Genomic DNA, 20,376 nt, shown 5'->3' on the forward strand with positions numbered 1-20,376 from the left:
ACGCCAAGACCCGCCCTTCAATAGCATTTATTGGCCAGTACCGCCTGTAAGATCCGTTCTGTGCATGCGCATAATTACGTAGTAGAAAACTAACAATGTCCTTGTCATTGACTGTATGGTTGTTGTCAGTGTGCGATTTACCATGTGTCAACACTTTACGACCAAACATTACAACTTTTTTATTAAATCTTTCTTTATTAAATCTTTATTATACAATAGTCATAGCTACAAACATTCGAAACTTGTCACTGATCCAAAACAGTGTAGCGACATCGTTGTTGTGTTGTTTACGTTAATGTTTTTACCTTTAATACTTCGTCTTGACTAATAACCATAGACTGTCTATTATTAATGCGATGAAGTGTAAACGTACATAAGTGTCCTTTTGACGATGGGATGACAGCTCTCCCAGCCACCACTGTATACCACTATAGTAGCTACATGCTAACGGCAGTAAACACTATAGTAGCTACATGCTAACGGTCATCTTAGCTGGCAATGTTGTTAAATTCTCCCCAATTCCGGGTCACATTCCTGCTGAAACATGTCCGATTGTGTAGTGTTTGGTTCAGAAGCCTTTATCTGTGATTTTTGACGTTAGAAAGTGCTGCTTCGTTCCACTACAATCTAACGTTAGCATACTCATAGCTAACTATTGTAGCTGCATGCTAACGCGACATAGCGGAGCATATATAGCTAGCTATTTACGTATGTAGCAGGACTTTGTACCGTAAAAATCACCAATAAAGGCTTCTAAACCAAATACTAAACAAATACAAATACAGTAAAGTGACCGGAATTAGGGGTGAAATGTCCAGCATTGAGCTACATAATAATTTGCTAGGAGTTAGCTGGTCTCTCACAGAGGTCTCATTTGTAGCCCTGTTTTTACCCGATACTTTCATAAAAGTACAAACACATGAAGTGAGAGGTATACACATGCTTAAACTTTATTTAAAACATGGTTAACCTGAAGCAGGACGGAGTCATGACTTAAAACACCAAAGCAAGGCTTCTAGCTCAGGCTAGCTAGCGTTAGCAAATTACCTTCAAAGTTGCAAAGAAATGACGAAACGTAAAATTTGAAGCCTTTATTTAATTTGCTGCATGGTGTTGTACTGGATGGCCGGACGACCCTCCGTATATCATTAACAGATACTTTAGGCAACTCCAGCAAACACCTTGTAAACTTCATCTCTGCCATCATAACGGTCTACTGTCACTGTCTAATGTTTTCTTCCGGTAACCGGGAATGTCCAAACATCCTTACGCCAATGCGTGCATAGAGCTGTGAAGTTCGCGCAAGCGTAGAACTGATCAGGCAGTGCACAGAACGGATTTTACAGGCGGTACGGAAAAAGGAATAAGATTTATACACACATTTTAATTTCCGAGTTCCATCTACAAATACATCAAAGACAATCGGATAACGAGATTGTTTTTCGTTTTCCGATTTTAACTATCAAAACAAAAAACGAATAATGGGTTGTTTTCCGTTTTTTGTTTTCCTATTTACTAATGGTAATTGGGAAACTGGCCGTTTTTCGTTTTTGTTTTTTTCCTTTCAAAACGAAAATCCGTTGGCCACCAAGTACACGGACCGTTTTCCTCCCATCATGTTTATTTTTTATTTTTTAGAGGGCTTTTAACAGACAGGACTGTCACAGTCTGTTACAGAAAACAAAGCTGGCACGACGATGAAAACAGCAAGGAACTACTTTACAATCTTCAAGCTTGTGTGTGCACATGTGCCCGTGTACGTGAGTATAAGAGGATCTGTTCTCAGCTTTTAGTCGGACTGGGTTTTATTTTCAACAGTCGTGCTGAGAAGACAGTTTTGGAACCGATAACTGAATAATACCTTTATACCCTACCATTTTTTTTTTTACTAATTTGAGGAATATACGTTTTCCTAAAAACAGGCAAAGTTCTCAAATGTTAAATATTGTCTAAACACAAGCAGCCATACACAAACTTTGCCTAAATAAAATAATCAATAACAAATTGATTAAAAAATAACCCCAGGATCAGATTGCACAATATATATAATGGAAAACATCTTCAATCCAGCACTTTACGTTTCTCTATCAAGGCATATTAATGTTGGATTGTAGACTGGGCCTTTAAAAACCACTGGACCAGTTGCCAAATTGAACCTCTGCTGTCAAGGGAGTGTGTATGTGTGAATGTGTGTGTGTGTGTGTGTGTGTGTGTGTGTGTGTGTGTATGTGTGTGTGTGTGTGTGTGTGTTTCCTTTAATTTGTAGGAGGGAAGTGGCTGGTTTGTGTGAGGATGATCTGGTTCCCCTCACTCACGTTGGGAGAGAGAACAGTGACGAATACGACCCCTGACATATGCAAATGTCTACTGATTCACACAGGCGAGGCAGAGCGTGTGTGTGTGTGTGTTGTGTGTTTGTCCTGCTGTGAGCTGGTGTGTGTGTGTGTGTGTGTGTGTGTGTGTGTCAAGCTTACTTGGATCAGACTTGGAGAATGTGTCTCTGTCCAGCAGGTTTCTGAAAAACAAGAAAACAAAGAGACACATTGACATAAAAAATAATTGCACAGCTCTCCCACTTCAACAAAGGAAGTGGAACTAGAAAGTTATTACATCACTAAACCACACCTAATTAGCTCCCTCACTGACCCCGACAACTTGTTTAACCATAATCCTCCTCCGACTTGATTAACAAAAGCCATTTCATCTAGTCATTGAGGCAGCAACATCAAAAAGACTATAAAGAGTTTAAAGTGGAGCCCATTTATATTTCAAACATACAGAGAAAACAGCAGAAGAGAGTACCTGTTTTTTCACATTTTTGCACTCCCTGGGTGCCAGCAACAACAACAGTGGAGGCTGCCATCAAATTTACATGACACTCCAGCCTTTGCTCTTTGCATGGGGAGGGATAAATGCACCGAAGAGTCCCATCGCTGGCAGATGCTCAGCACCACTGAGGTACTCCACGGTTAAACAGCTCTGAAGGAATTAAATATGCACACAAAGACGACAACTCACAGCTGCCTGGGACCGGTGAAGAAAGAAACCGAGGAGCAGCTTGGGGTGGGGAAGGGAAACCCGGCCTGTTACGTCAGTGGTTGGTCTTTGCGGTTTTAACTCAGTGTCATTTGCTTACAGTGTCCAGGTTCTCAGGAGGACAGGGACGAGGCGAACAATACCCAAAAGGGCTGAACTGAACCAGTCCGTCACTCACTCACTCACTCACTGACTGACTCAGCTTGTACTCCTGCCAAATCTCACATTAAAACCACATAAAGCTTGCAATAAGCTAACCCAGAAAGACAGAATAATATGAGTGCTTCGGCCATCAGCAGGAAGTCCAGTGGGACACATTACCCCAAAATCTACTGTTTGGAGAAGCTGAAAGTATTTTACACCACATCAAAAGCTAATACAGGGATTACAATTATAACTTACTGAATATATGAATGTTTTGAGCATACTGTGCATATAGATGGAAAGTGAAGAAATTAATTATGCTGCAGGTGAGGTCTGACAAGTATTTATGGATATGTGTGATGGCTTTTTTCCAGTTCATATTTGGAATGCTTTGACTGACATGAATTTAAGTTGACTTTAGCCATCATGCACCATGAAATAAGAGCCACACCAAACTTTTTACAGCCACTTTACAAGCCTACAGAATGTGATTTTGATTCTTAATATGGAGATTCTGAGTATCACTTTAAGCTGCAGTAATCACAGCAGCGTGACTTTGTCCATATTGTGCTCTGCTGACAGAGAAAAAGAGAGATGAAGGGGTAAGGTAGGGGAGAGAGGCTCCTGCTATCATGCTATCTGCGGGGCGAGCATTCTGTCGCCCATCCTGTCGCCCATCCTGTCCTGTATGAAAAGCAGCGAGTGTCTTGAAGCCGTTGATGGCTAGTGATGTATCTAGATCAGGCACTCGTGTTGTGTTGATCCCAGTGTGGCCCAGATGGTTAAAATGCCACGCTCCGTTGCCTCGCTGTCAGGGCACGCCCTCTGGCTTTTCCCCCGCTCTGAGACCTTAAATAAATGATAATAAGCGATGGAATCAGGCCTAGTCATATCGGGGCTGTGTTTATGACTAGCGGAAAGTCTGAGAGATTGTGCAGGAGTGAGAAGTGGGCGAATTCACCTGCCAAATAGCATGAATGTCCAATAAAAAATAATACAGTACTCGGATCCTCCTCCCAGAGGAGTATGAGTGGAAGCAGGGGACGAGACCCAGTGAAGGAAAGAAGAAGAAAAAAAGAGTGTAAGGAGGGTATGAAAGACAAGGATGCATCTGTATGTGTGTGACTGCTGGCAGAAGTGTACACACTTATATGGATATGGTAACCGCCATCTGATTCATGTGCACCCTTGGGCTTCCACCTGGCCCTGATAGAGATGGGTGACTCTTTAAAAAGCCCTTTCCACCGCGGGCAGCCCTGGAAACGTCTGGGCGGTCTGAGCAGAGTGCCTCGTCGTTCAAACATTTATGAGGTCCCTCCTTGACACCAGAATTACATTTGAAATCCCACCAGTTACATCACAGCCACCTAAACATGGCAGCTGGAGCTTTAAATACCTGTATGTGAGGAGGAAGAAGAGGAGAGAGGGGAGGGGGGGGACTTCCATCTGTGAGAATTGTTTTTCTAATAAAAGGAAAAAAGCCCTAAAACAATATCTAAAAAGGATCCAATAGGATTTTACCAGAATGATGCGCTTGGAGAAATCAGCAAGAAAAAGAGTGCCCTAATCTGTAATTTTATTTTAGTCCCCTAATGTTTAATTGTCAAACAGGTTACATAATCCAGAGGGTTTTCCATATTGTATTAAACGTTTTACCCATTTTTTAGCCTTAAAAGTAAGGAGGTGAGGTGTTTTTTATATTTCAAGATAATGAGATGCTGAGTAAGAAAAGAAATAATCAGATGTTCATATTGTGTGGAAATTAACAGAAATCCATTTTTCAAGTTGTCAAGATGGCAAAAATATTAAAAAATCTAGAAGCAACTGGATTTGCAAATGAGTTTGCTAATGCAATGAACATGTAGTTTGTAGTAAATGATATAAAACAGCCAAAACAACTATGGTCCTTTAATGCTGCACCACTCATTATTTTTTATAAAGGGGCAAATGACTATGTGTAATGTGAAATCGGTCACTAAAGCCCCTTTCACACATGCTCCGCAACCCTGAAATTATCTAGACATTACTCAGAGGCGTCGTATGTGAGATCACAAATGTCCGAATCAGTTGGACTGGACATTAAACAGACTTTGCCCTGCCAGCTGTGTAATGTCCAATTTAGCCCAAAGTGTGAATACAGCAGGTCATTGTCCAGAGAATTCCCAACGAGCGAGTTGACATGTTGATGACCTTTCCATTATGCCGCAGCCCAAAACTGAAGAAAAAAAAATCTGAGGGTAAAGAAGAAGGTCCATTTATATGAAGACGCCAATGAAAATGTCTAACTGGAGAGACAACAAGATTCCGGAACTTCTGAAGGTAAGGGCCAATGCCGAAATCATCTGACAAATTTAGGGAACTGCAAGAGTCTGTTCATGACCAAATTACGAAGTATTTCCAGTAAGTAACACAACACACACAATCTCCTGTTGTGTACTACATGTGAAGAATAGGGTACCCTAACCCTCAAGAATCATGAAATTTCACTGGTATCGGTATTGATGATGATTTTTTTTTTTTTTACATACTGTGTCACGATTTTGGTATTGAGTATTGTGTACTTTCGGTGGTATCGGTATCGACTACTAGATTTTTGGTATTGTGACATCCCTATTTTCGACAGGTATGTGATCTAGGGATGTCACGATACCAAAGATCTAGTACTGTGACATGTCACTCTTTTTTCAGTGTCATTTTTTTTTCTCTCTCAACTTTCTGAAAAAAAAGTACCGTCATGCTTTCAGAATTTTGGTCCCGACTTGGTACCGAAGTACCGTTTTTTGTGACATCCCTAGTCGAAAATCAGCATACAGTACATCAAACTTGTGAAACAGCCCTCAACACAACCATTTTCAACCATTCAGCTTCCTCCAACTACTTTAACACATGCTATGCGATGGATGCGAGTGCCTAGTCTCCAGGACATTTTTATCCTGGGTGGCACCTCTGGGATTGGAAGCATTAACCCAGGCAGTGTTAGTGCCAGCCTCCACTCACCAGACTCCACGGGAGCACAAGTAGCGAGGAAACCTTCTAAGCTAGAAAACCTCCTCGTCTTCTTGCTTCGTAAAGTCAGAGAGGTCCACTGTGGCCACTCCTATCTCGTAACCTATGTCCACTAGTTTGATATTTAGCCTTCCAGCCAATTTGCAGGTTTGTTTACTGTTAGTGTTTGTTGTAGTTGTCTGTGGAGCTAAATATCTCATAAAGAGGTCCCCTCAGTAATGAACAGCACATGCTCGTCCTGCTGGGAGGATAACACCAGATCAATCAGGTCTATTGAGTCTGAAGAAAGCGCTGAGCTGTTGACTGAGCTGAGACCCTCTGTAAACTCTCAACGTTTTTGTCAGATTCTCTGTGTTTGTGTTTGTATGTGTGCTGTTGGGAAAGTGATGTGCATCCAATAATGAACTAAATAAATACTAAGTCACAAAATACTGTAAGAAGTCTGTGTGAATGTGAAAAAATAATGTTGGAGCAAATTTGGAAGAACAGACTTCCATCCCTGCTGATCAACATCATTCTCGTTAAATAAGAATAGATAGAAACTGCAACCACTGTAAGTGCACATTTTTTAAGCACATTAGTATCAGAATGTATATTAACTATAAAGCATTACAAATTGCATCAATGTAAATGCTCTATGTTATACGGTCATGTATGTACAGCCTGCTCAGAAAGTCTAAAATTCCCTGGATTATTTTAAGCTTGAAGCACCCTAACCACGTTAAAATCACATCAAACACTGATCAACAGAATGTCATCAAATCTGCCCGCATCAATCACAGAGATGGAGAAAAGTGGCTGTGCAAAAGATGAAAGCAGAGGAACAGAGGGGGCAGGAGGTGAGCTGGTTAGTAATGTGATGGAGCCTCATTGGCTCTCTGAGGTAACCAGGTGAAGCTACGGTGGCTGGATGGGCCTTAATTAGGCCAAATGACTACTTCAAAGCTCATTAATGCAGCCGCTCAGCAAGACCCACACTGGGCCTCGTGTGGTTTGGTCCTGACACATGAGACTGCCTTGATCTGTTGGTGTTATGCTCTTTGCTCTGTTCCACCTAAATGGTGGAGGATTTGTAACACCGAGGACCAATACCAGTAAAGTCACAAGGTGAAGCAACACTGGGAAGGAGAGGTGGAGGGGAAACAGGGAATCTTCATCTTTATTTTCATTTCACTTGGTTTCATTAAAGCTGTGTTTGAACTTGAAGTTGTAGTTAGTTTTAGTTGGTAGTCAACAGATCTACTTGTTCATTAATACGAAAAAATGGAATAGAGTGGAAGTGTATGAAACAATAGGTGAAAAAAGACAGATAAAAATAATAAATCAGTAGGAAAAAGTGATAAACTACATAAACATAACCTGTACCCCGAGGAATTATTGCACCTAATTATAACAGTGTAGAGAGTGCCTCGCTGCTGTAATTTACTCTCCCTTATGACAAGACAGTGTTTTTTTTATTTTCAAATTGGCACCATTGAAAGTATGCCGAAGTAGTTAGCAGTTCCTGTTTGCACTGTACCCATGGATGTACAGCTATCAACTATCACTGGATTACTTTGATACTGAAGAAAGCTTAAAAACATCATAATTCTCAGTAGGGATGTCCCAATCAGCTTTTTTGACCCCCCGATCCGATTTTTTTAATATTGAATATCTGCCAATACCAAGTCCCGATCTGATACTTATAATAGAGCTGCACACCGTTTTTTTGTTGTACAAAAATAACTAAGTAAACACAGTAACTAAAATATGTCTTAAGCTTAATACATTTAACTTAGTGCAGCAAATGAGTATTTTCTCTCAACACCAAAACAGTTTTCTTTAGGATGTTTACCGATGTCGGCTCCAGGGAATAATGGCCTGAAAGCGCGGTTTCCTGGTGGAATCACGGAAGAAGGGCGGAGAATTAGAGTAATCCGCTTCTGTAAAAAACGGATGACTAAGAAAGACAGACTGACTCTCTCAGATGCCGAAAAGCTTGTCCATGCCTTTGTCTCATCCAGGCGCTGCCAGGATCTTAATGAGCGTGCGCAAACATGACCACATCACCCCCATCCTCAAATCACTCCACTGGCTTCCGGTCTCACTCAGGTTTGAGTACAAGGTTTCCCTTCTTACCCACCAGTGCATCCATGGTGATGCTCTCCTCAACCTCAAGGAACTCCCCGCCCCACAAACCTCCACGTTCCCTCCGCTCTGGTTCAGCATATCTCCCGAAACCCCCCAGGACCATGCTCCGCACTATGGGCGATCGGGCATTTTGCACAGCTGCTCCCTGGCTGTGGAATGCTCTCCCTGACTACTTGAGGACACCGCAAAGCTTTTGGCTGATTTCTTACCCCTTTCCTTGTCCTTTTGTCGTTTCTTTTAGTTTTAATACTTTTTTCTCCTTAGCATTTCTATGTAGCACTTGCGTTACAAATAAAATGTATTATTATTATTATTATTATTATTATTATTATTAATATTATAAACTATTTTACTTGTTGCCAAGGGCTGGCAAGCTACGAGATACTCTGGATAGACACTGGTGAGTGGCCGCGCGCCCATCTTGGTTTGAAAGTGCCGGCATCCAGGCAGTCTGTCTGTGGTGCAGGGCGTGTGTGATTAAATTTAAATTTCGATTTATTTGATTAGGACAATGCACATTAATCAACATTTCTGTAAATGTGCCAGTGTTAGCCAGTCAGCTAATTTTCAACTGTAGTCCTAGTTTGCATGCATGTCTTTATGGTGGGAAGAAACCAGAGCACCCGGAGGAAACCCACGCAAACACGGGGAGAACATGCAAACTCCACACAGAAAGGCCCGGGACGACCTGGGTTTGAACCCAGAACCTTCTTGCTGTGAGGCAGAAGTGCTAACCACTGAGCCACCGTGCTGCAAGGTGGCGATCACTACAAGCTGATGTAAATGATCGGAGTAAGATAATCGGGGTAAATGCCGATCCCTGAACAGTTAAAAAATGCCAAAAACTTTTCTGCGTGTTCAGTTGTTAAGACTCTGGGGAATTATTTAGCACTTTAAACAAAAGTGCTTTATAGCAAATAAATGTGTCTGGTAAACTTGCTTAATATTGCAGTGATGTTGGTTGTTTGTGTGTACTAAAACATGAAAAACATAGCAGCACACAGGATTCCTTCTCTGTTTCAACAAGTCTTTCTGTCTCTTTCTTCACCTCACTCGTGGAAAGAGCAACATCGGCTGTGACAGATTGACCAGTCTCCCAGCAGGTCAGCGTCCAGCTTCAATACAGCCACATCACAACACGTCAATTCTTCGACGGGATACACTTCCCACCTTTTGTGCCTAAAGGTCACGGCTATCTCTCCGCTGTGGACCACTCAGATCAGCTGACAGCCACACCACCGTGAACACCGACATCTTTGTGCACAAACATTCTCAGAGGACCGACCGTCTGCAGCTCTAAAGGCAGCCTGGCTCACTGTTTACTATCCATGCACAAAACTAAACACCATCATCAAGGACTTGTGATCAGGAGTGACAGGCACAAGAGTTGCAAAGTGACGCAAATTTTTCAAGGGACGTTAAACACAATTTTAATTTAAAAATCCTACCTTTTAATAGCGAACTGCCCATTTAATTGAATTGTAACCATGCACTGCATTCAGCAGATCATTTGCCAGCATCCCATTAAATAGGAACTCTGTAAGATTACAACCCTCTGCAGGTACAGTGCATTCTCCCATCACATGTGCAGCCAACAATACAGCCAACACTGCTGCACTGTCTGAGTCAAAGGACAACATCCTTCTAGGGAAGTTTTGATTATACTACTGGAGTGAATATTTTTTTAATGATATTTCAGGTAACCAGCAGATGGTAGCCTAAAGCAAAGTACACAGTTTATAACTTATTGACACCTTCTGCTAGTTTTTGCTAGCTAGCTGTTACCATGTGGGATGAAGCTAGATTTAGCATGCTAATTGAGCAATGTTAATTAATTCCACCCAAAGGGGCCACCTATTCATTCTTTTCTGAATTAGCTATTCACTTTAAAGTTCTCATATTATGCTTTAATATAATATATAATATATAATTTAAATATATAATAAACCTATTCTGGTACAACATCTAAATACAATTATGAACCTGAAAATGAGCATAATATGAGCACTTTAAACCCTTAGTTTGCACACAGCTTACATTGTCGCCTCAAATATTCAAAGTAGCCTTTCCCCATTAGTTAACTAGCTAACTCACCACATGTCACATTTCACATTGAATGTATTTGACAAATGTATGGATTTATTTGGCTAATTAATGGATTATGTCTCCTTATGATGTGGTATAAGCTTTGTTTTTATCTGCTGTTTTCTATCTGCTTGACATGGTAAATACAGCCTGAGCAAATAAAAACTACATTTCCATTTTATTCCCAGTTATTTTCAGATTCCACATTCCAGTTAATTGCCATGAAAAGTTTCCACCTTGAATATTCCTGGAATTTTGCAGCCCTAACAGGCACTTATCAGTCAAACAGTGCTGTTGCAGCAGACTAGGGGGATTTCTTCTCACTGATGCACAATATTGGACTTGAGTTAATCAATCTGTCAGTTCTTCTGCTTGACTACACACATGATGAGTGCGGCCATGGTTTGGATTTATTGAGTGGAGGAGGGCTTTCACTGAAGGATGCGATCTATCTAGACTGAATGCTTCAGTAGCTTTGCCGACAAGCAGAGACACCAAAGTGGGAAAATCACACCACCCACCGGCTCAGGGCTGGTAAATTTTGTGTTGGTGAGGGTGCTGACTCTGCTCTCAGCTCTGCAGTTAAAAAACAGTGATCAATCGGTTGTTTCTGTTGAAAGAAAATCAATCTAAATGGTTAAGCAATGGATGTGTCAGTCAAAAAGTGGAAACTTCATCTTACGGATGAAAACATGACAGCACTGGTATTCAGGTGGTGGTATAGAACAGAATGACCACGTGTGGAACTTATAAAAGTATATAAAATATCAAAGCTATGCAGATTAGAGCCACAACAATTAGTCGGTCAACAGAAAATGAATTGGCAACTATTTTCATAATCAATTTGGTCTTTTTTTCAAGCAAAAATGGCAAACACTTTAAAGTTCCACCTGGAATGTGAGAATTTGCTGCTTTTCTTAATCTCCTTTTATAGTGAATGGATATAATTGCATTTTGGAGAAGTTGGTCAGACAAAACAAGACATTTGAAGACAGAACCTTGGGCTCTAGGATATCGTGATGGCCATTTTTCATGGCTCTGACGTTTTACAGACCACACAATTAATCAAGAAAATAATTGTCAGATCAATCGATAATTCAAATAATCATTAGTTGCAGCCCGAAGCATATTGTTTAATCTGTGACTTCATACCAGGCTGAAAAGCATTGTCTCTATGTCCTAAGATTTCCAGCTTTCAGAATTCTCCTGTGATTTAGTGTTGCACTTCCATTCAGTTGGGGTACGTGCAGAAAAGGAATGGTCAAAATCGACGCAGCAGAGAGCAAGATATCCTGTCTGTTAGGGTCATGCACCAACAATTCTGAATTTTACATTTACCATAATGCATATTGATAGCATCTTGCACTTGACCCTCACTGTCTGGTCAACACTCCTGCCTTTTACACTGCACACCTCCAGTTTGTAACACAGGCCTTCTGCTATAAATAAGTAGCTTTTAAGCCTAGAAAACAACATTTTCTCAACATATTGTCTCAATCTTCAGAGGTGTTGAGATATCTGTCAATTAGAATTCAGCCACCAACTCAATACAATGAAGGCTAATGAGATTGTGGTTTGCGCAGCTCACAGCATTGAAAGCTGACATAAAACTTGCGTTCCTCCATAATGGATTTCCTTGGAACACACATTGGAAATTGCAAATGTATTGACATCTGGAAAAACTGCCAGATCACCAAAGCTATTTTAGGGGCGCGTAGAAAAATTGTCTCACTTTTGCGTCATCTGATTGGTTCTTCTGATTGGCCTTAGAGACCACCGAACAAACTATTCAGAATTAATATATCGGTATGGTTGGGCATTGTTTTGATTTTAACAATTCTTCTTTTCGATTCCGGTTCTTATCTTACCGATTCTTTGAGGGATGGAGTTGAAACGGGTCACATGTTTATTTCACAGATAAGAGGAACATAACAACAACATTTCCATTTTATTCCCAGTAATTTCCAGATTCCACATTCCAGTTAATTGCCATGAAAAGTTTCCACCTTGAATATTCCTGGAATTTTGCACTTATTAGTCAAACGGTGCTGTTGCAGCAGACTAGGGGAATTTCTTCTCACAAAATTTATTTTAATTCAATGGTGATTTACAGTTTTACCGGGCTTTTTCAACTTAAAATAAAGCCACACTTTAGAGCACCACTTACTGTGCTCCATGGCTGCAACCAGGATGGGAAATGAACTTTTTTGCCCACCAGCCACAGTGGCTGGTGGATGCCCAATTTTACCAGCCACTTATATTTTTTACCTACCACTTTTTCCGGAATTCAAATTTATAAAAGAGAGTGCACTAGCATATTTTAATTTGCTTCAATACATTATTATTTTTTTAAATTATTAATACATATTTTATTAATATAGGCAAATAAAAAGTGAGGTGAAAAAAAGCCTGTGTAGAGTAGATAGCCTTTATTGCCATACTCTGCTCCTGGGGTCCCATCTTCGCCAGCTGTATGGCAGTGCACTTGATATGAGACTTGGATGACTCGTGGTCTTTTATTGCCTCTAGTTTAAGGTTAGTTGTTAATCTAATTAACAAATTATTTGCATTTTCTGACGACACGTAGGTTCGACAGTAAATTAAGTGCATGGACTGGTCGTCGGGAAGGTAGGCTAACCATTCCCTCGTTTTCCCTTTGTCATCAATGTGGCACTTGTTCGAAAAGTAGCTTCTCTTTTTCTTTACTTCGCCCTCAACAGTTTGTACATTCATAGCTACTGCTGACTCCGCAGCGGGCCTCTTAACTGTTCTTAATATGTTGCCACATTTTTTTAACCGATAATTTTCCTTTCTTCTTTACCTCAGCTCAGCTATATGTGTCACGTTCCGTTCAGCGCCGTGACTCACGGACTAAGGCTGAAAACCAATCAACAAAAGTGCATTATTGTTACTTAACAACAGCATTCTTTGACAAAATCTGCCCAATCCGTTACAAGGAATCCTAAATATCGGTCAATACCGACCAGTGTACTGATTGATTGGCGCACCCTTAGATCATTCATAACTCTTAACAAAATAGCTTTTCTTTCATGATGCCATCATTTCAAAAGAACAATTATTTTGTCCAGATGGTGGCTTCATCATTTTAGAAGAAAAGTCTTCACAGGCTCTGATCTCAAAATCATTCAGGTCATTACCAGGCTGACTTCTTCTGTTGAGTCATTATCAGGCTTTTATCTTAGGCCGACATAAAACAACAACAGCAGCTCGGTCTCCTGCAGCAGCTGGCAGATTTTAGGTCAGTGGAAACAAAATTCAGTCCAAACTCTTTGTTCTTCTGTTCATTATGTGTCTCAAAACAGGTTTACAAGACTTAGTTTTCCAGTAAAATGACATCTTTCAAAACGCACAACTTCCTCCTAAACCTCTATCTATAGAGATGGATGATAGTGAACAATCAAATACCACAAACATTTTTGACTGCATCTAAATACCTCAACATTTATATATTTTTATATATATAATGATATCGCACCATGTTTTAATCATTATATTACGGAAGACAGTTTAGGGGCGACTGGTGCTTTTAGAGATGAAACAATTAGTTGATTCATGGAATAGTTAATAGACAAAATTAAGAAGCAACTATATTGATAATTGATTAATAGTTTGTCATTTTTCAAATATAAATGCCAAAAACATTGCTGGTTGCAGCTTCTCATATGTGAGGATTTGCAGCTTTTTTCTGTTTTATATGATACTAAACTAAATATATATTGGCTGGACAGACAAAACAAGCTATTTAAAGACGTCATCTTGGGTTTTGAGAAATTTTGATGTAGGCCTACATTTTCATTATTTTCGGACACTTTACAGACAATGAAAGTAACCGTTAGTTGCAGTTCTAGGTGCTTCGTTCACACACAAGAAACATGAAAGTGATCATAGTAGTGTGGATATGATGATCAGGGGTAGAACTGAAGAGAACATAATAAGATATACTCTCAGCTACAGTATATTATAATATTAAAATATTAAAGATCCTAGATATGACACTCTCCTATCTCAAAACTGTATTGATATTATAGCGATAGGTGACAAACTAAAAGGAAAAAATGTGAATAAATGAGTGAAGAAACGAAACGGATACGGATACGGATACTTCCATTCAGGGAAGGAGAGGTGAATGGTTTGATGTATGGCTACAACTAACAAATCATTTTCTTATCCTGTAATCTGCTGTATATTTTCCTGATGTTTTGGTTGATAAAACAGCATTAAAAAGATGAAAATGGCTATTACCCTAACCCAAGTGCAAGTTGCGGTATTCAAATTGATTATTTTGTCCAGCCGACAGTCAGAAACCCAAAAGAATAATCTTTTTTTTTTTTTTCCAAGCAATTAAATTCCAGACCTTAAAGTGCTCAAAATAGCAATACAATTCCATGACAACTGGACAAACTCCATCTGCTGATGACGATCGGGAGTAGGATTGAAAGCTTCAGAAGAGCTATGATGTGGACCTTGGGGTGATATTGTTTTTGTGAACTGTCTCCAGGTGAAAAAAGAACTTTCAAAGATTTTCTATCATAGAAATCAAAGAAAAAAAGCACATTTGTGTTTGAAAAAAGACTAACGATTAATCAGTTATCAGAAGTGGTGCGGTTTCATTTTCTATCAATAAATCAACTGTAGTTGAAAAAATAAAATTATATAAAATATAATATATGATTTACATATTTTTTTATAGCTATCAAAGTGATCAGATCTCAACCCAACTTAACACCTATGACAGATTTCGGAGCAATGTGCCAGAAGGGGCTCTCCACCACCATCATCCTCATCATTAAAACATCAAATGAGGTAATATCTTTTGGAAGAATGCTGTTCATCCCTCCAGCAGAGACGTTGGAGAATAAATGCTAAATAGCACTGAGGTAGAGCATAAACAGTTAATCAAGTTAAAATATTGATGGTCAATAAAATGCTAGAAAGTAGGAATAAATGCCCAACAGTTAATTATATTCAGGGTAATGATATGCAGGTAAATCCATATTGAAAATAATAGTTGCAGCCCTAAACTGGGGCTGTTCTGCAAGCATGTGTTGGAAAAACACCTTACAAAGACACTTTATGTTGGTTTTTACCTTAATTTGTGTTACTCATCTCTATGCATGCACAGAGGACATTATTTACGTTTAATTGATCAATCGGTCTAGAAAACAGTGAAAATGTCTAGCACAGTTTCCCATAGTCCCATCTGATGACATCTTTATCTTATCTGTTCAACAGTCCAAAACCCAAAGGTATTCACTTTACTGTCATACAAAACAGAGAAAAGCAACAAATCATCACATTGAGAAGCTGTACCCAGAAATGATTGGTGTTTTTGATTGAAAAGTTACAATTAATCTATTATCGGAACAGTCATTGATTAATTTTCTGTGGATCAACTCAAGTGTCTCAGCTCTAATATAGATACAGTAGATAGATAGATAGATAGATAGATAGATAGACTATTTAATAAAATACATAAACTGTGATTAGGGGTGACTACAGGAGGTGTGTCTTACCGGCCAGTTGCAGCATCCAGAAATAACTCTCTTCCTCCCAACCCCACCTACAGTACACCCCTCTACTATTAGTGCTATAAGAACGGAGTGGAGAGGATAGTAAATCTACCATCCGAACCAAACACACTGCCCATGCCTGCTTCATCCAGTCTGCACCCACAGCATCCATAGAATTTGTGCATTATTACCAGGCACGAAAAAGTGGCTATTTGCTGTGATAAAACATAAATTCCCACAGATGTGCATATGGCATCTTTATCAGAGCAGTACAGTAAATACATGTCAACTCTGATTTCCATCTGGCGATCATAGGCAAACCCTATCGAAGTCCCTATATTACCATGCAACTTCCACTAGGCTACTGTATAGAAAGAGAATTGAACCCTAAAAGGATGTATATCAGGCTAAACTCAGTAATAACAGCAATTTAAACGGTAGCGAACGTAGTTCCTGGTGCCTTTACTCTCCACTACATCCAGCAGTGACTGACATTTACTCCCGGTCAAGTGTCAAATATCAAAACTATTAAACAATTTCAAATAGAGATATAAACATGTCATTTGTATTTCTAACAGCAGTAGACTGTGTGGAAAACAGCAGTTTGTACTCACCGACAAGAAACCGTGAGTTCAACTTTGGTGGCAGGTATCGCAGCGGTAAAAGGGTCTGCGTCCCCAATACACGCCATATTCATCGAGCTGCTGCTTGGTCGATCACAAATCGCCTCGTATCCAGCGCCTTAAAGGCGACATGAGAGGAACCGAGTTAAGATGATAAGGGAGGGGGGAGACTTGCAACGAAAAGACAACAAGTCGTTTGTTTTAGGAAGCGCGAAGCACCGGAGAGAGAGATAGAGGAACGCGGACGCGGAGCTGCAGCGCGCTGGAGTGGCGTCTCTGTGCGCCTCGGTGCTCCGGAGGAGAGAGGACTGTGTGAAGGGGAGGGAGGAAACATGCACACACAGTCTACACATAAAAGGGGGAGTGTACAGTATTCATCCACACAGGATCACATAGCTTGACAAAGATAAATTAGATTAGGGCCGTGTTTACCAACCGCCAATAAAAAAATCAGAAGAAGGGCTAATGTTTAGTTCAAATTCAAAGTTTTGGTGTTGGAGATTAACGTTGGATTATTTTGGGCGGGTAAAGGCTTGAAACGGAAAAGTGTAGTTTAGTTAAGGGTTGAGCTGCAGAACTATAAGTCAAAATCAACTTTAAAAAGCACAAAAGTCCACTTAAAGGGGTGGTTCAGAATTTTGGACATAGGACCTAATTTCCAAGTTAGCCAGTGTGTTATTTATCAGTGGAGACCGTTTTCAACACTTTTCATCCAGTCCTTCCAGTTGCAGACTTCACTGGTGCTAGGCTAGCGCAAGTCAACAGTATCTGCTAGCCTGCCACTAAAAACAGTCTTACCCACTCCACAGTACACCCGAGGCAAAAAAATTATAACCCCAGACTATCAATGTAAATGTCTGTGTTGATAGAATAATGTTAGAAATATAAAAACCCTGCAATCTAAAGGACCACAAGTCACTGACAACGAATGCGGTTCCATCCGTCTTTCCAGATGCACCAACAGCTACTGATGAACAGGTAATAACTTTTGGTAGGCTACTCTAGCTAATAAAGCTAGCCCCTTTCATAACAGCCTAGCTGGTACTGATAGATTGACACTGACAACTTTAGTGGAGATAACGTTACAGTTCAATGCATTGTGGAGAGTGACAACGTTAGCTAACGGTATAGCTACACTCTTGGTAGATACTTGGCTGGGCTAACTGCTAATTTTAGGTAATTGCTGACAGAAAAGTCATGTAGCTAATTTCGGACAGTTTACATGCAAATTGCAGCGGCAGGTAAATAAACTTGTGTGATTGTTATGGAAACCGTCTTTCTCAGTAGCCTAGGTAATATCACTCTGCCACTGCTGTAGCCTATGCTACCAACTACAGGGAACAAAGTATAATTATTGTAATGCGATGCAAGGGTAGTTTATTTCTAACATTATTCTATCAACACAGACATTTACATTGATAGTCTGGCATTTTCATTTATTTGTCTCGGGTATACTGTGGAGGGGTAAGACTGTTTTTAGTGGCAGGCTAGCAGATACTGTTGACTTGCGCTAGCCTAGCACCAGTGAACTCTGCAACTGGAAGGACTGGATGAAAAGTGTTGAAAACTAACTATGTCCAAAATTTTGAACCACCCGTTTAACACAGGACAGATATTTACTTTAGAAAAATGTCTTTAGCATACATTCAGGTCACAGAGCTAACGTTAATTTAGCTAGCTAAACTAACATTTTTTGGTGCTTCGGTCATGTTTGGAAAACCCAGAAGGTCTTTAAAAACGTACAGAACAGAATCTTCAAATATTATTCTAAACATCTGGATGAAACAATAATTTATCCTCTAACATTAACGTTACACGATAAAATGGGATTTTTACCCAGTTTCCCAAGTTTCTTGTCCAGGTAACCGGCGGGCAGCCATCTTTGTTTTGATTTGGAAACGGAAGGAAATCGCGGCAGACAAGTCAAAAATATATATACAGCATATATTTATGTATAGCCTTTTTTAACCATACAGTATATAGAATATTTTGGATTCTGGAAATACCTTTAGAACAATGAAGTGCTTTAAATACCTTCTGGGTATTGGCAAGTTAATTCATTTATTTATTTATTTTTAGATGGTTAGCTAACTAATGATGAGATGATGACACTAGAAGAGGGATCACTGGTGTGGATCAACGGAAGTACATGTAGGCTATATTTTGATAAGAACAAAGTAACTCTCAGGAAAAACTGAGAATACTGTCTAAAGGAAGACATTTTATACTATGTCTGAAAATATGATAAAAATATAAGGATTTCCAAGGGAAAAGAATAACAATTCTGGGAATTTTACTTAAATTTTAATCCTCCATCCAAGTCTGTTAAAAAAGTTAAAATTAGGGTTCAAGGAAACTATGTAATCAATTCATTACCTAAGAGTTTGGATTAGACACGTTGTAGTTATAGTTAAGGGGAGGGGCCTCCAGGGAATTAATGTAAATGAGACTTTGACATGATTGACTGTTAATTCAGAGGGATATGAGGGGTGAAGAGGCCTTGTGTTGTTGCAAATAGATCAAAACAATATAAAAATTTCAACGGAATGGAGGAAGAATTATGACAAAAAAACTCATAGAAAAACTATGTCCAGACACTCATTGTTGGTTCCAAAAAGTGATAAAAGGCCTTTAATTAGCAGGGTAAGACATTAGAAATACACCAACGCGTATCAGCTTGAGCCTTCCTTAAAAAAATGCCCATCATAGGCCTATATATTTTGTTTTGTTTTGTTTGTTTGTCTTTATTATCTATACCCTGTAAAGCGACTTTGAGTTCGTAAAAAGCGCTATATAAATTCAATTTATTATTATATATTTTTCAATATCATTTCTATTACATTTTCGAAAAAACAGCAGCCGAACTGCATTATGGCAATATTTACGTCATTTGGGAGCCACTTTACATTCTGATCCTTTCACGTTATTTTCATTTTGCACTAAAGTTTTTAATAAAATGAGAAAATACTCAGTATATTTCATTTGTCAAGTATTCACACAGGAGTATACAAAATTAGGCTTTACCATGTGGTTATTTTATATAGAATTTATTTATTGACTAACCAGAAAACATGCTATATATAATGTATATTGTTATCAAAATATGAAATTACCTAGGCTATATATCGGGATACAATATTTTATATTATATATAATAATATCTTCCAGCCCTATCTGAAAACGTCTACAGCTGACAACCAAACGGAATTATGCAAAAGCAATTATGTAATTACTGTGCTGTACATGAATTATAACTATTCTGTGTACCTGCTGCAACACACTTTCCTCTCTGCCCACATGGAGCTAGCTGCTTCCATCAACAAGGTAAGGTCAGGTAAGAAGGTGTGTCACGTGAGCTGAGGCCAGTATCAGAGCCAGATGACAAAGACCACTTGATGAGCAAAACAAACTAAATTAACCAGTCCAGCATGGAACTGAGAGCTAAAAATGGGAATTAATGTGTCAGCTCCAATTAGTCTGAAGTAATAGACAGAAAGTTCATTCTATAGGTCAAACACCTGTTAGATAAGCCAAAAAATGAGCCATGTGTATTCTGTGGGGTGTTTTTTTACTGACTTGCATGTTCCAGCCCTCTGAATGATCAAAATGTTGCTTCTCAGCATCCTGTTATTGTCCAGAGCAGTAGTTCCCAATCTTTTCATCTTAAGACCCCTTAACCAAAAGTTCTGGTGGTCGATGAACACAGATACAGTATGTGCTGATTAGCTCTCATAACGGGCCGGGTGGGTAGCGCACTGCCATGAGTCCATGATGCTAATGTATGATTACTGCACATTTTCAATGTGATATTTTGTGATTAC

The 20,376-nt window shown here is 39.5% G+C and overlaps 1 protein-coding gene across 3 annotated transcripts in view; it reads right to left on the reverse strand.

Moving 5' to 3' along the window:
- Window positions 1-18,457, reverse strand: part of LOC116046848 (copine-8-like) — a 68,145-nt gene extending 49,688 nt beyond the window's left edge. For 2 of the 3 annotated variants that reach the window (XM_031295299.2, XM_031295300.2), the window contains exons 1-2: window positions 16,547-16,972; window positions 2,475-2,515 (exon numbers count right to left, since the gene is read on the reverse strand). In XM_031295299.2, coding sequence (XP_031151159.1) covers window positions 2,475-2,515; window positions 16,547-16,629 — 124 coding nt within the window. In that variant the 5' untranslated portion in view covers window positions 16,630-16,972. Of the gene's footprint in view, window positions 1-2,474; window positions 2,516-16,546; window positions 16,973-18,391 lie in introns of those variants that run through there. The other variant, XM_036003405.1, reaches the window with a different exon arrangement.
- Between the last annotated feature and the right edge of the window lie 1,919 nt (window positions 18,458-20,376).

The sequence above is a fragment of the Sander lucioperca genome, chromosome 7, assembly GCF_008315115.2.
Source record: "Sander lucioperca isolate FBNREF2018 chromosome 7, SLUC_FBN_1.2, whole genome shotgun sequence".
NCBI classification, from domain to species: Eukaryota; Metazoa; Chordata; class Actinopteri; order Perciformes; family Percidae; genus Sander; species Sander lucioperca.